This window comes from Cydia amplana, chromosome 2 (assembly GCF_948474715.1).
Source record: "Cydia amplana chromosome 2, ilCydAmpl1.1, whole genome shotgun sequence".
Lineage (NCBI taxonomy): Eukaryota > Metazoa > Arthropoda > Insecta > Lepidoptera > Tortricidae > Cydia > Cydia amplana.
The window spans coordinates 18,011,275-18,025,238 of NC_086070.1; the positions used below are offsets into that span (position 1 = coordinate 18,011,275).

Sequence of the window (13,964 nt, forward strand, 5' to 3'; positions counted from 1 at the left end):
TGGGTCAACTTAACCCACTTTTCTAGTAGCATTTCGTTTCCGTAAGAGTCGCAGTTCAAACCTAAGCTAACCCACTTTTCTAGTAGCATTTCTTTTCTATAAGGGTCGCAGTTGAAACCTAACCTAACCCACGTTTCTAGTACCATTTCTTTTGTGTAAGGGTCGCAGTTCAAACCTAACCTAACCCACTTTTCTAGTAGTATTTCTTTTCTGTAAGGGTCGCAGTTCAAACCTAACCTAACCCACTTTTCTAGTAGCATTTCTTTTCTGTAAGGGTCGCAGTTCAAACCTAACCTAACCCACTTTTCTAGTAGCAAATTTAATACCAAAAAAATATATTTTACCACCCTAAAATAATAAATGATCACCAAAATTGTAACTCCATTTTAATGTGAAATGATTACCAATTTTATTACACTTTACCATCCTTTTAAAGGAAATGACACCAAACTAATCATTATTAACCCAAAAATAGTAAATGGTTACCAAATTTCAAACCCCATTTTAATGTGAAATGATAACCAAATTTTTTAATCTTGCTATCCTATCAAAGAAAATGACACCAAAATAATCATTGTATACCCAAAAATAGTAAATGACCACCAAAATTAGAACTCCATTTTAATGTAAAATGATAACCAAATTTTTAAATCTTGCTGTCCTATTAAAGCATATAACTCCAAAATAATCATTGTAAACCCAAAAATAGTAAATGACCACCAAAATTGTAACTACATTTTAATTAAAAAGAGGCAAATATTTAATGGATCGTTATCCTATTAAATTAATTAATCCAGTTCGTCACCTTTTTCTAGTAGCATTTTATTTCTGTAACAATGGCAGTTCTAACCTAACCTAACCCACTTTTCTAGTAGCATTTCTTTTCTGCAAGGGTCGCAGTTCAAACCTAACCTTACCCACTTTTCTAGTAGCATTTCTTTTCTGTATGGGTCGCAGTTCAAACCTAACCTAACCCACTTTTCTAGTACCATTTCTTTTGTGTAAGGGTCGCAGTTCAAACCTAACCTAACCCACTTTTCTAGTAGCATTTCTTTTCTGTAAGGGTCGCAGTTCAAACCTAACCTAACCCACTTTTCTAGTAGCATTTCTTTTCTGTAAGGGTCGCAGTTCAAACCTAACCTAACCCACTTTTCTAGTACCATTTCTTTTCTGTAAGGGCGCAGTTCAAACCTAACCTAACCCACTTTTCTAGTAGCATTTCTTTGCTGTATGGGTCGCAGTTCAAACCTAACCTAACCCACTTTTCTAGTAGCATTTCTTTTCTGTAAGGGTCGCAGTTCCAACCTAACCTAACCCACTTTTCTAGTAGCATTTCTTTTCTGTAAGGGTCGCAGTTCAAACCTAACCTAACCCATCGTTCTAGTACCATTTCTTTTCTGTATGGGTCGCAGTTCAAACCTAACCTAACCCACCGTTCTAGTACCATTTCTTTGCCGTAAGGGTCGCAGTTCAAACCTAACCTAACCCACTTTTCTAGTAGCATTTCGTTTCTGTATGGGTAGCAGTTGAAACCTAACCTAATTTGCTTTTCTAGTAGCATTTCTTTTCTGTAAGGGTCGCAGTTCAAACCTAACCTAACCCACTTTTCTAGTAGCATTTCTTTTCTGTATGGGTCAACTTAACCCACTTTTCTAGTAGCATTTCGTTTCCGTAAGAGTCGCAGTTCAAACCTAAGCTAACCCACTTTTCTAGTAGCATTTCTTTTCTATAAGGGTCGCAGTTGAAACCTAACCTAACCCACGTTTCTAGTACCATTTCTTTTGTGTAAGGGTCGCAGTTCAAACCTAACCTAACCCACTTTTCTAGTAGTATTTCTTTTCTGTAAGGGTCGCAGTTCAAACCTAACCTAACCCACTTTTCTAGTAGCATTTCTTTTCTGTAAGGGTCGCAGTTCAAACCTAACCTAACCCACTTTTCTAGTAGCATTTCTTTTCTGTAAGGGTCGCAGTTCAAACCTAACCTAACCCACTTTTCTAGTAGCATTTCTTTTCTGTATGGGTCAACTTAACCCACTTTTCTAGCAGCATTTCGTTTCCGTAAGGGTCGCAGTTCAAACCTAAGGTAACCCACTTTTCTAGTAGCATTTCGTATGGGTCGCAGTTCAAACCTAACCTAACCCACTTTTCTAGTACCATTTCTTTTGTGTAAGGGTCGCAGTTCAAACCTAACCTAACCCACTTTTCTAGTAGCATTTCTTTTCTGTAAGGGTCGCAGTTCAAACCTAACCTAACCCACTTTTCTAGTAGCATTTCTTTTCTGTAAGGGTCGCAGTTCAAACCTAACCTAACCCACTTTTCTAGTACCATTTCTTTTCTGTAAGGGCGCAGTTCAAACCTAACCTAACCCACTTTTCTAGTAGCATTTCTTTGCTGTATGGGTCGCAGTTCAAACCTAACCTAACCCACTTTTCTAGTAGCATTTCTTTTCTGTAAGGGTCGCAGTTCCAACCTAACCTAACCCACTTTTCTAGTAGCATTTCTTTTCTGTAAGGGTCGCAGTTCAAACCTAACCTAACCCATCGTTCTAGTACCATTTCTTTTCTGTATGGGTCGCAGTTCAAACCTAACCTAACCCACCGTTCTAGTACCATTTCTTTGCCGTAAGGGTCGCAGTTCAAACCTAACCTAACCCACTTTTCTAGTAGCATTTCGTTTCTGTATGGGTAGCAGTTGAAACCTAACCTAATTTGCTTTTCTAGTAGCATTTCTTTTCTGTAAGGGTCGCAGTTCAAACCTAACCTAACCCACTTTTCTAGTAGCATTTCTTTTCTGTATGGGTCAACTTAACCCACTTTTCTAGTAGCATTTCGTTTCCGTAAGGGTCGCAGTTCAAACCTAAGCTAACCCACTTTTCTAGTAGCATTTCTTTTCTATAAGGGTCGCAGTTGAAACCTAACCTGCATTTCTTTTCTGTAGGGGTCGCAGTTCAAACATAGTAATTTTGGCATCATTTTACTTTATTTGGTAATATGTATACATTTTTGGTAATCATAGTGGTTTATTTAGGTGAAAATATCGCATTAATTTGGTGTTCAAGATTTGGTGATCATTAATGATTTTTGGTAATCATTCAATATATTTGGTATTCGAATACAATTTGAAGTGCAGTCGTAATTAAAACGGTGGTACTTTTGTAATTTTAGGCCTTATTTTTTTGGTGCTGAGTAATTTTTTTGGTAAGCATGAAATTTTTATTTAGGGTACCTACCAAAGTATTTTTTGGTGGTCATTATATTTGTAGCCGTTCCGAACAACTGACAGGCCGATATCGTCCGGCGGACTGGTAATCAGTGGGCCCCTTAAGTACTTACAGGGTTACAGGGCAGAGGAAGTCACAGAATATTTTGCAAAGTGATGTAACATGTTTGTTAGGTATTGTTTAAAAAACGTGTATGACAACATCTATTACCTATAAAAAAATCTTAAACTAGCCGATAGCCAAACGGATTGGCAAAGCAGACGCGGCCGCAGCCGCCAGCCGGCGAGGGGGCGCCGGACCGGATCCCGCGGCCCTCGAGCCACCATCTATCGAAATAATAATACGGGACAAGTACGCGAAACGAATGACGTTGACCCCCCGAACATGGGAACCGCGGCCGGACTGCATGAATAGGGCTTTCAAACGTGTGTTTGGAGTTATTAGCTTTTATTTCTAAGCCTATCTCTCATGGGAGCTCGCGGTTGCTTTCTACTGTGATAGCATTCGGACAAAGAAAAAGACAATACGAATTAGGAAACGTTTCAATCGATCGTTATGGCTTTATGGTATTGTAAGTTCCGCAAATGGTTTGTTTTTATGCGGTTTCCTCAGGGCTCAAGACTCGCCATTTAGGTATTGGCCAATTTTTGGAATTATTTTTAATTTACGAGGTTAATCCTCCAGAGTTAAGCCAAAAGTTTCAGACCCTGAAAACAGACGATTGGGCTATGAATATTTATTTTGCACTCTGATGCCTTTAGGTATATTCTGATCGAATCCGACTAACCGGAGATTCTGATGCGTGTTACACTTAAATCAACAAAAAATCGACGTATTCGAGTAAGTAATTCCGAAAGAAAAAAATCATGAAATTGGCTATAAAGGCGCCCTATGAAGAAAGTTTGCCCACCACTGCTATAAACGATTCTAAAAAGGTACTCTTTTATTACAATGGAATATAAGTGATTTTTAAATGATTTTGGAATTACCAAATTTCCGAAATCACCTGAGTACACTTTAGTTTAGAGGGGTCCGAACCTCGAAAGAAAAAAACGGAACCCTTAAATATCACTCGTGCGTCTGTCTGTCCGTCTGTCACAGCCTATTTTCTCGGAAACTACTGGACCAATTAAGTTGAAATTTGGCACACATATGTAAATTTGTGACCCAAAGACGGACATGTAACGTAAATAAATTAATTTAAAACATGGGGGCCACTTTTGGGGGGTAAATGAGAAAGTTAAAAAATAGTTTTTCAAACTAGGTACTTTTATACCGTGTTAAGTACATATCAAATGAAAGAGCTTATTTTGAGAGTTTCAAATATATTTTTTTTACAATTTTAAAATAAATAGGTTAAGTACCAGTTATTTAAGAAAATAGCCAAAAAATTACCATTCCCTCCCTTTATCTCCGAAACTACTGGGTCTAAAATTTTGAAAAAAAATACACAAATATAGTTCTTTACCTATAGGTGACAGGAAAACCTATTGGAAATGTGCAGTCAAGCGTGAGTCGGACTTAATCTACGGCACCCTTGGAACACGAGTCTGACTCGCACTTGGCCGGTTTTTTTTAACTATAATTTACATTATATGTATTTGTTCTAATATTTCGTGAAACGAAAAGCCTCCTCTCCTAAAAATGTCCTGAAAGTAGATAGATCTAACAACTGAGTCGCTGAACTTCAAACTCGGTTAAATCCACCTGTCACATTATGCGATTTTGGTATTAAGAAAAGGTAATAATAAGGTAGATATTTGCTGAGAGGGTCGAATGGATTTACCCGATTTAGCTTAAGACCTTATTGAGCTACCGATTTAACAGCCTATATGTTTAGCAAAAATGAATGGTTTTGGAGATGGTCCTATCTAATTAGCAGAATGTGTTGACTCGTGGAGGGAGGACACATCATCAACAGTCCTGTCTGCAAGTGTATATTGGACGCGGTTATCGACTTGAAAACGGCATGATAAATCAAACATCTTTTTGACACAGCTTGAGATCAAGAGACAGAAGTTTCACCCTGTCATTATCATGACGATAAGTCAGCGTCATTTTACATTTAGATTTCTTATCTCCACACTATTTTTACATGTGTGTATGACTCGATTCATTTATCATTCGGTCCATTCACCTCTTTCTAAATTTAAAAATCTGTTCCTTTATTTCGCATGGTATGATAATGATAAGCGTATACCTACTCCGTTATCAATGGAGCAAATACATTGAAACCGCAACGGTATGGTGCAATCTTTTCGAGCGATGGCGCTATCCTTTAGCCGAGTCTCGAGCAGATGGCGTTAATTTTTGACACTTAACAAGTTGACCCATATCAGGATCAAAGTCAAATGGCGTTCTAACAGTTCAATTATTAAATACAGAAAACACGGCGACGTCATTTGTGGTCAAAATCCCAAGTTGGAAATGAATGTAAGTATATACTTACAAAATTATAAAACAGTATCATAATTGATATCCTGTTTTAATATAGGAACGACACATCGAGGAACGGTCGACCCAAATCTAATCCCTACTACGATCTATTTACACTACTGCACAGGGCCGCATAAAAACTCGTGGTGTTTTGGAATTGGTGGTGCGGGTGATGGGGTGGGGCGGAAATGGTTTGGCCACGCCTTAATCTCTAGTTCATTGTTAATAATGTATACTTTCTAAAAACGATCTCAGGGAGTTGTTGAACTTTTTGTTCGTTTCATTTAAATACTAGGTGTAGTATATTGTTATTAATGAGATGGCTCCTATTCACTTCGCCGTATTTGCGCAAATATAGCCCTGCATCTCTTTTCTGTTACTGCAGCTACGTGTAGGTCACCTGGCACCTATAAGTAGATAGGTACACAGTATAATTTTAGTATAAAATGGATACACTTTTAGTATAAAATAGCTAAGTAGTGATATTGCTGAGGGATCTGACAAGCAAAAGTTAAAACAGAAATATATTTTCAGAATAAGTAATTGAGATAAAAAATAAAAAGCCACGCGATTGCCATTTTGGAATCTTTCGTTTGCTCGGGTATCAATATTAGCACGATCTGTTAAACAACAACTTTGCCCCCTTGTAAAACAAATAACTATTGATTTTTTACTCTTAAATACATGATTTTTCATATAACTGTGGAACGTCTTATTTACCTATGTAAGTAAGTTCACATTTTTGCTACGTGGAGCGTCGTCTACATTTTTATGCTATCATAGTCGTTGACGTAGGTATATATCATAGTATGGTAGGTATCTTAGTAGTTTGTGCCTATGCCTAATCAATTGTAATATTAGTTATAATAGGTGCCAGTCTTAACATGCGTAACATGCCAACGCAGCCATAGCCGCGAGTACCTATTATATAACGAAAACAAAATAAAACTTATCTGCTCTCTATTGAATATGCGAAGCCGCACTTTGCAAAAGGTCGAGAACCTCTGCGACAACGACAATGCATGGCATGGGAGTCTTCCACGCCTCAACTGCGTCAGACAGACCCTGCACACAAACATTAACCGCAGAAAAACGCCTTTACGTTATACAGACCAATTTTAGCACAGACGGAATCGGCACCGGCTAAAATGTCGCCCTTGAATTCACAAAAAATAAACATAGCATTGACCTCGACACATATGATAGGCACGATGACGAGAGTAGGTCTATTCAAAGCCAGTTAGATTAGGGCAACTATTTAAATGTGTAGTACGCGTTTTAGTTTTGTGAATGCGGAATCTAGAACTAGATTCACCGGCTCTAGGTGGATTTGACGGTGACGTCACCTTCGTCTGAGCCGGTGGGCCCCAATTCGACGTCAGCTAGTGCGCGACCCACAAATCTACAGACACAATAAAAATTCGGCAACATACGGCGCGAAACGACACAGGTCAATGAACCTGTTGTATTTAATACGCGCACAATGTACCTTATCGCGAATACTGTAGAGGAGTACTTACGTATAGGCGGCGAGTGGAGTTTGCAAAATGGTTATTTATAGAAAGATTGTCAGTTATGATTAGTATTAAGTAGGTACCTATTTCTAAAGTCATTGGGTACTTACTTAACATAAAGTAGGCATTTGTTTAATATATAATATATATAGGTACTTAGGTGTTCTTATGACGAGTAAGTACATTTTATAGGTTAAATTGACTACAAACTACAATAATTTTTACTTACGTGATGTGACACAAGTGACATCATAGATAGAGATGCGTGTGACATACAACCCATAGACGAAATATATCTAATCTCTGTAGGTATAAAATTATAATACAACCTCACCTGACACAATGATACCTAAATTATGAGACGTAACTTTTTTGGTTCTAGCTAAGTAGAGTCTCGGAAAGAGAAGAGTCGTGGAATGTATGGGGCCCAATACATTCCACGACTCTTCTCTTTCCGCACTGACTCTACTTATTAATTATTATATATAAAAATTATATTCTCTTTGAATACGAAATAACTATGGGAATAAAAAATATTATGTATACCTACTATAAAATAATCACAACAATCCGATTGCATGGAAAAATATAAAACCATATAATATTTACATATCCAACACGTAAAGAAGTCAAATAAACATTCTTAAAACTGTACCTACTTTATTACACTGGCTGAATAAAAAAATCCATTGAAAGAAAAATAGTTTAGGAATCTGTCAAATTTCAAAAATAGTGTTGTGTGATGTCCTAATTAACCCTGCAGGACCAGTACCGATTTTTTAATTATTTTTACGAATCGAGCTGACTATCGGTACTTTAAAAATATAGGGTACTTGCCCGCTTTTTTGCTTGCAAAAGATTGTATTTAATTGAAAGTGAGCGAAAGCATTCTTTCTCAAGCAAGACAGGCATACGCCGGAAACAGAACAAGAGTTCGTTTTAACGCTGCACTTTAAACCTTTAATGCTATTGATATCAAGAAAATGTGAGAAAGGAAGTGTGTCTGTGTCCTACGGTCGTGCTGCTACATACTTCAGTTGATTTCTTTGTGAACGAAGAGTCTGCATTGACGTTTAAGCTATTTTAAACTTTATTAATACCTGCGAGTAAGGGTGATAGTAGCGGTGAGAGTTGGTTGAAACCTTGTCCGCATAAAGCAAAGCACCCGCAGTACTCGCAGTAGCCGCCCTACCTACCCACATAATGCGGCGGATACAGATCCGAGTTTCTTACACATACAAACGAAGTACGAAGGCCAGTTTTAAATATGTGAATGTGTCTCGCTCGACTCGTGAACACATACGGCTTCGATGATCAGCAGGTGTAAGCGAACTAAAGCAAGGGGTTATTGCGATTAACTCTTTTATCCCTTCGTTTCCATATCAAAGAGTAATGAACCTTGTTCTTCTATTGGACGACGTCGATTAGTGACCGTGTGATTTTTGTAATTGTAGAATAGGTATGTCGAATTAGTGGTGAAACAGCCTTGTTATTTAAACCAATACTTAAATAATTTATAAAATGTGCTTGTACTTTTTTCACATAATTATTACATTTAATTTTAAAAGTTACTTTCGCATTTCTAATATTAAGTATTAAATTAGTATGGATAGTACATAATTATAATTTTATTCAAATATACCTATCTAGATTAATAATTAAAGTACCTACTACGTATTTAAAGAGTATATCTTTTATTATGACGATTCATACTAATAAGATTAAAACATTTGCGACACCGAAAGAACTTTCCAATACGCGAATAGGTCGGTAGGTATATTAATTATTTTGCAAGATTCTAGTTGGAATATTTATTATATTATAGGTATGAGCATTTAATAATCTTCATAGAAATAAAGTAAAGTCTATTTTTTTATTCGGTAGGTAGACTAAAATTACATTTCATAATATGAACATAAAATAACATAAACTGAAATAAAACAAATAATAACAAATTAAAATATTTTCTGAAAATAATTTTAATTTGATCTAGTATGCATAAAATAACATATCATAATTTGAAATGTCATTTTAGTATACCGAATAAAAAAATAGACTTTAGGTAAGTACCTACTTAGTTCAATGTTTAAGTCATCAACTGATGAAGCTATAAAATATATTTAAACAACTATTTATCTACTTTCAGTGTACAAAAATTTAAATAAAGTGACACATAAAGAAACTGAGGTGCTAAATTTTGACCAAAGGATCTATTATAATAACAAAGGACAGTGAATCGATTACGAGTAACGAAGGTCAGAGGGTTTACGAGTGTGCGTGTATATGCAAGTATGCAGGCGAGCTCGGTGCGGCGTCGCTGCTGCACGCCTGCACCGCGGGTTGCAACACCCTCCCCCCTTCACTCTCGGCTTCTCGCTCGCCGCCGTCTTGCCGTTGCCTGTCTCACCTCGCGGCCGGCAGCCTTGCGCGACGCGCCGCGCTCTTTCACATTCAAAATTATTCGCAACCATTGCAAAAACTCTCTGTGCAATAAAAATATCTTACTCTTGCTGCGGTCGCAAATTAGGCTTAAAACAGAGAGATTCTTTAAAACTTTATAAACAAATTAAGTGCCTTTGAAACTTTGAATGCACTCCTCGTTGCATATCCCGCTCGCGTCGTTATGAGAACCCCGTATTGGCGGTCACGTTGACGTCGCGCGGTGCCGCCATATCTGTCTCGGCCACCAACTAGCAAAATTAATAGGTAATTATTTTAGTGTACAGTGTTTCCTATAGAATTATTTGTAAAGTGTTTATGTGAAATGGTGATTTAAATATTTCCGTATAATCTGCAGTGATTCTAACTGGATTCTATTTGGAAATAGTGGCGCGCGCCGGCCGGTTCTTATCGGGTGCAATGCAGTTGCACTCTCAACTTATTGCAGTTTTGCATTCAGCAAAGTTTCATGCGCGGAAAGTTTTTAGTGGTTGTCAATCGCCTTAAAAGGAGTTCTAAAAGTGTTTTAAAGTGATTATTCCATCGAAAGTGATGTGTGTAGCAGTTTATAAAGAACTGTCACAGTTTACTACTCTGATGTGTTATTTCGGTCATTGACCGCTGGATTTCGCATCCCCGTTATTGTTTAGGGACATTGTTAAGACTTTTGACATATTACCGATTTTTTGTTTTTAGGCTAAATAAAAACGTGTCACTTCACTATAAGAATGCATTGACCCGCGCATTCGCTATTTGAAATTTACCTTCACCCGGATGGAATGAGGAGTGCACAATCCCATTGTTTCACAGTTTCATATGTTTGAACAGCATTTGTTTTTTTGTTTTTCGGACGATTAGAGTATTGTCAATTTCTTCCAAAATTACGAAAATTACAAAATAAGGTAAATATTATTATTTTCCCAAAGTTCACATATACACAAAGTTACATGTGTCTTTGCTTACGATTTACTGTTAGTCAGCACTGCTCACTAACGTGGCTTATTGAAATTTTGTCATATGACATCATCACCAGACCAGCAATAGAAAAAAATATATTATAAAAGTGTATTAAATAACTAGCCTATGTACTTAAAAATTGATTTCAAGTACCCATTATTCAATTTCAAGCTCCTCAATATTCAGAAACAAGTGTGTTATGTGTACAAAAGTTTAATAAATGTGCAGAATGGCGGAGGGTAATGGAGAAATATCCATTGAAGAGGTGCCCGGAAAGGACTCCGACATTGGCCGAACACCGGATTACCGCAAACTAATTGACTATGGCTTAGACCCCAAGGTGAGCATTTTATTTTATATTGTTAATTTAACCAGAACCATATTAAGTGAAGCCTGTACAGTGCTTAAATTTAAATATCAATATTTTTACTTTTCTGTTAGTATACTCGGTATACATTGGAATACATTTTTGTTATTTAATGGGGTAGTAGTTAATCACACCATGTTTATGATTTGTAATTTATTTACAATGCTACAATGCTAAAAGACATATATGATGACTTATGAAAATAGTTGCCGATGTAAAATATATAGAGTGGGTTGCACTATTTTTTTTCTACGTAGGCATTCTAAAAAACATAATACTATACTATAATTTTGAACAAAGCAGGCAATATGTCTGATACATAATTGGGGCCAAAAGTTGATTACCTTGGCATAATCATTATTCATCATATCATAGGTATATGTCTTATTAGATTCCACCTTTAGCTCCTTCCAGTAGGACTGTAACCCATTCCAATAAGAATCTAGTATCCTTATCCTTGTTTTCTTGTACTAGGTACTCTGTTTAAAATTGGAAATAGATTTTTATACTTATTTTCATAACCATGCATGGAATTATCTACTTTATTACTTGAAACAATGTGTTGCCACTGTTTGAATTTATAACCTAGTATTTTTTTTTTACTTTACTTTTTTACTTTCACATCTGACATTGTATTATGTGGCCACATCTATAAATATCGAGAAACTAGGTAATTACCTTATTTTTTTGGTGTTCAACATTACACATGTAGGTTCCTACATATTTGCTCTTGAATGTTGAAAAATTATATTAGGTAGGTACATATTGTGTATTGCCACTTTCTATAATTGTCAGAAAGTGGCAATACACAATAAGAACCTAATAACTCTTTTATTTTAAACATAATCAAAAGTACCTAACTAGAATCCAAATGTATTGTCATTTGTATAGTACTTAACTTTAGTTCTGTCATCGGTTGGCAACTGTCTTGAGTTGTTGCACTATCTCCCTGAGTTATAAACTTTCTCTTTGATACTGGGGTTAATGTTTTAACCTCTTGCCTATCTGTTTACCTGTACAACCTCAAGATACTGAAGATTGTTATTTTAAAACAGTTGCCATGTGCTGTATGATTTGTAGAATGTTCTACAGAAAGTAAAACATTAAGATTTTAATACCTAGTGCCCCTAGTCTGGGTGCATATGGCATAATCATGTTTGCCTTGTCTGTGCATTGTTGAGTGACAAGACAAGCCTCATGTTGACCTTCAGTAGGCAGCAAGATCTTTAAATACCAGCCTTTATTGTGGATCATTGAGAATTTCCACTTCACTTGTTAATTTAAAGAAAACATTCCTTAAGTAGTAGCTGTTTAATTTTGCAGATTTATTTCTCCTTTTGCTTTAGAATACTTTAGGTTAGGGCTTAGGGGTTGGGGGGGTATGCATTTGTCTTGGTTATATTACTTATATAGGTGGACCTACATGAACTTCTTAAAAATATAAGTAGGTACATAGGTAGGTATAATACCAGTATGTAATAATAATTCTGTATCTAGATCATTAATTAAAAAGTCCATTAGATTAGAGCATTGTTCTGACCCATTTAACTGAATTAAAATAAATTAATAGTGAAGGTAAAATATGTCAACAGTTCACTTTGACCTCCACTTTTTCCACCAAACGCCATCTAGTGAGTTCACTGAAAACCGTCCAGTACATGAACCTAGTATGTTAACTGGACCAGGCATGAGGGGGTGGGGGGAAATGACCAAACGGGATAGTCTCATGTATCTTTCAGTACTTAGGAGTAGCAGCGAAAGCGCTATTATTGTTTGTCCTTGTCACAGTCTCACATTTTTTTTATTCCCCACCATAAATTAATATGGGTTATGGTGGGCAACAAATAAATTCGACCAATCATAGTGTCGCATTGCCTATGTTTTGTCCCTCACCTCCACCATCCTACCTTCTACGGTCCAGTAGGTACTTCGGCAGGATTTTTATTTTTTAAGGCGTTTCGTTTATGTTCCTAGATGCCTAAATTGTGATAAACCTCGGTTTTAATAAACACTAATTTTCCTAGGTGTGAACATTTCCCCTTAATGTAATACCTGTAAGGTCAACCGGGGTTAATGTAACTACGGGATTATGGCGTCTATTTCATTATTTCTCGAATTCGATTTTTGGGAAGTCGGAATGCCTCTGTGATTTGACGTTTTATTCTTCAATTAGGCTTTTATCACTAGATGACGGGAGTTCCTTTAAATCACGTTGTAAAAAAATAATAACCCAAATAGAGGCAATCATTAAGTACCCCATGACATAATACCCCGGTTGACTTTATGTATAAGTGCTATAAACCCATCCATGTGCTAAGCGTGTTACTAGCCTAGACTACTACTTACCTACAAAATAGGTATTCCGACTTGACGCTCATGCATGACATGATAATTGCGAGTAGCTAGGGGTTACTAAATGACCCAATGCTGCAATTAGGTGTAGACTATTGCTATTGGGATTATTCCGTACCCGAGATTAATCCGACTAACGCAAATTTCTATTTAACACGGTTATTTAATCTACCAGTGTTGTTCGTCTTGGTCGACTGCTAGCTGGTAGGTGCTTATAAAATGTCTTGTGATCAAGTTTCTTAGCACACTGTTGTTTGTTGTTACCCAATCACCCATGTGAATCGGAAATATCCCGTTTAAAGAGAAAACGGTTCTTATTCTAAACAATGCTTCCATGAAGCGCTGAACAATATAATTTACAACTAATTAAACAAACGGCATCAGTGGTTTAGAAAATATCATGGCTTATTGTGACTTTCGATTCTTTCAAGTTCAACAAGCACGCTTAGGTAGCACAAACATTAGGTATCCAAGTAACCCCAACGCATATTATCATAAAAAAGACTTGTGTTACGAGAAATAAATTAGTTTAAGGTACCTAATTTAGTTTTATGCCTTTTTCTAAATTTTTAAACCCTATCAGTGTGTCAGGTGTGTTATCAACCATTTATTTAATTGATTACTCCCTTGTAAGCTCCTTCAATTCCTCCATCCATTTGAGATAAATACTTAGTACTTAT

General features: G+C 36.5%; 1 protein-coding gene across 10 annotated transcripts in view; it reads left to right on the forward strand.

Annotated features, from left to right (window-relative positions):
* Nucleotides 1–9,460: 9,460 nt before the first annotated feature.
* LOC134659248 (heterogeneous nuclear ribonucleoprotein R-like) overlaps nucleotides 9,461–13,964 on the forward strand; it is a 41,049-nt gene continuing 36,545 nt past the window's right edge. For 4 of the 10 annotated variants that reach the window (XR_010097795.1, XM_063514928.1, XM_063514919.1 and 1 more), the window contains exons 1-3: nucleotides 9,465–9,875; nucleotides 10,305–10,510; nucleotides 10,794–10,905. Coding sequence is in view for 9 of the 10 variants with exons in the window: in XM_063514928.1 (XP_063370998.1) it covers nucleotides 10,795–10,905 (111 nt within the window). In the remaining variant the exon portion in view is untranslated. Of the gene's footprint in view, nucleotides 9,876–10,304; nucleotides 10,511–10,793; nucleotides 10,906–13,964 lie in introns of all 10 variants that reach the window. The other 6 variants (XM_063514903.1, XM_063514936.1, XM_063514942.1 and 3 more) reach the window with 6 other exon arrangements.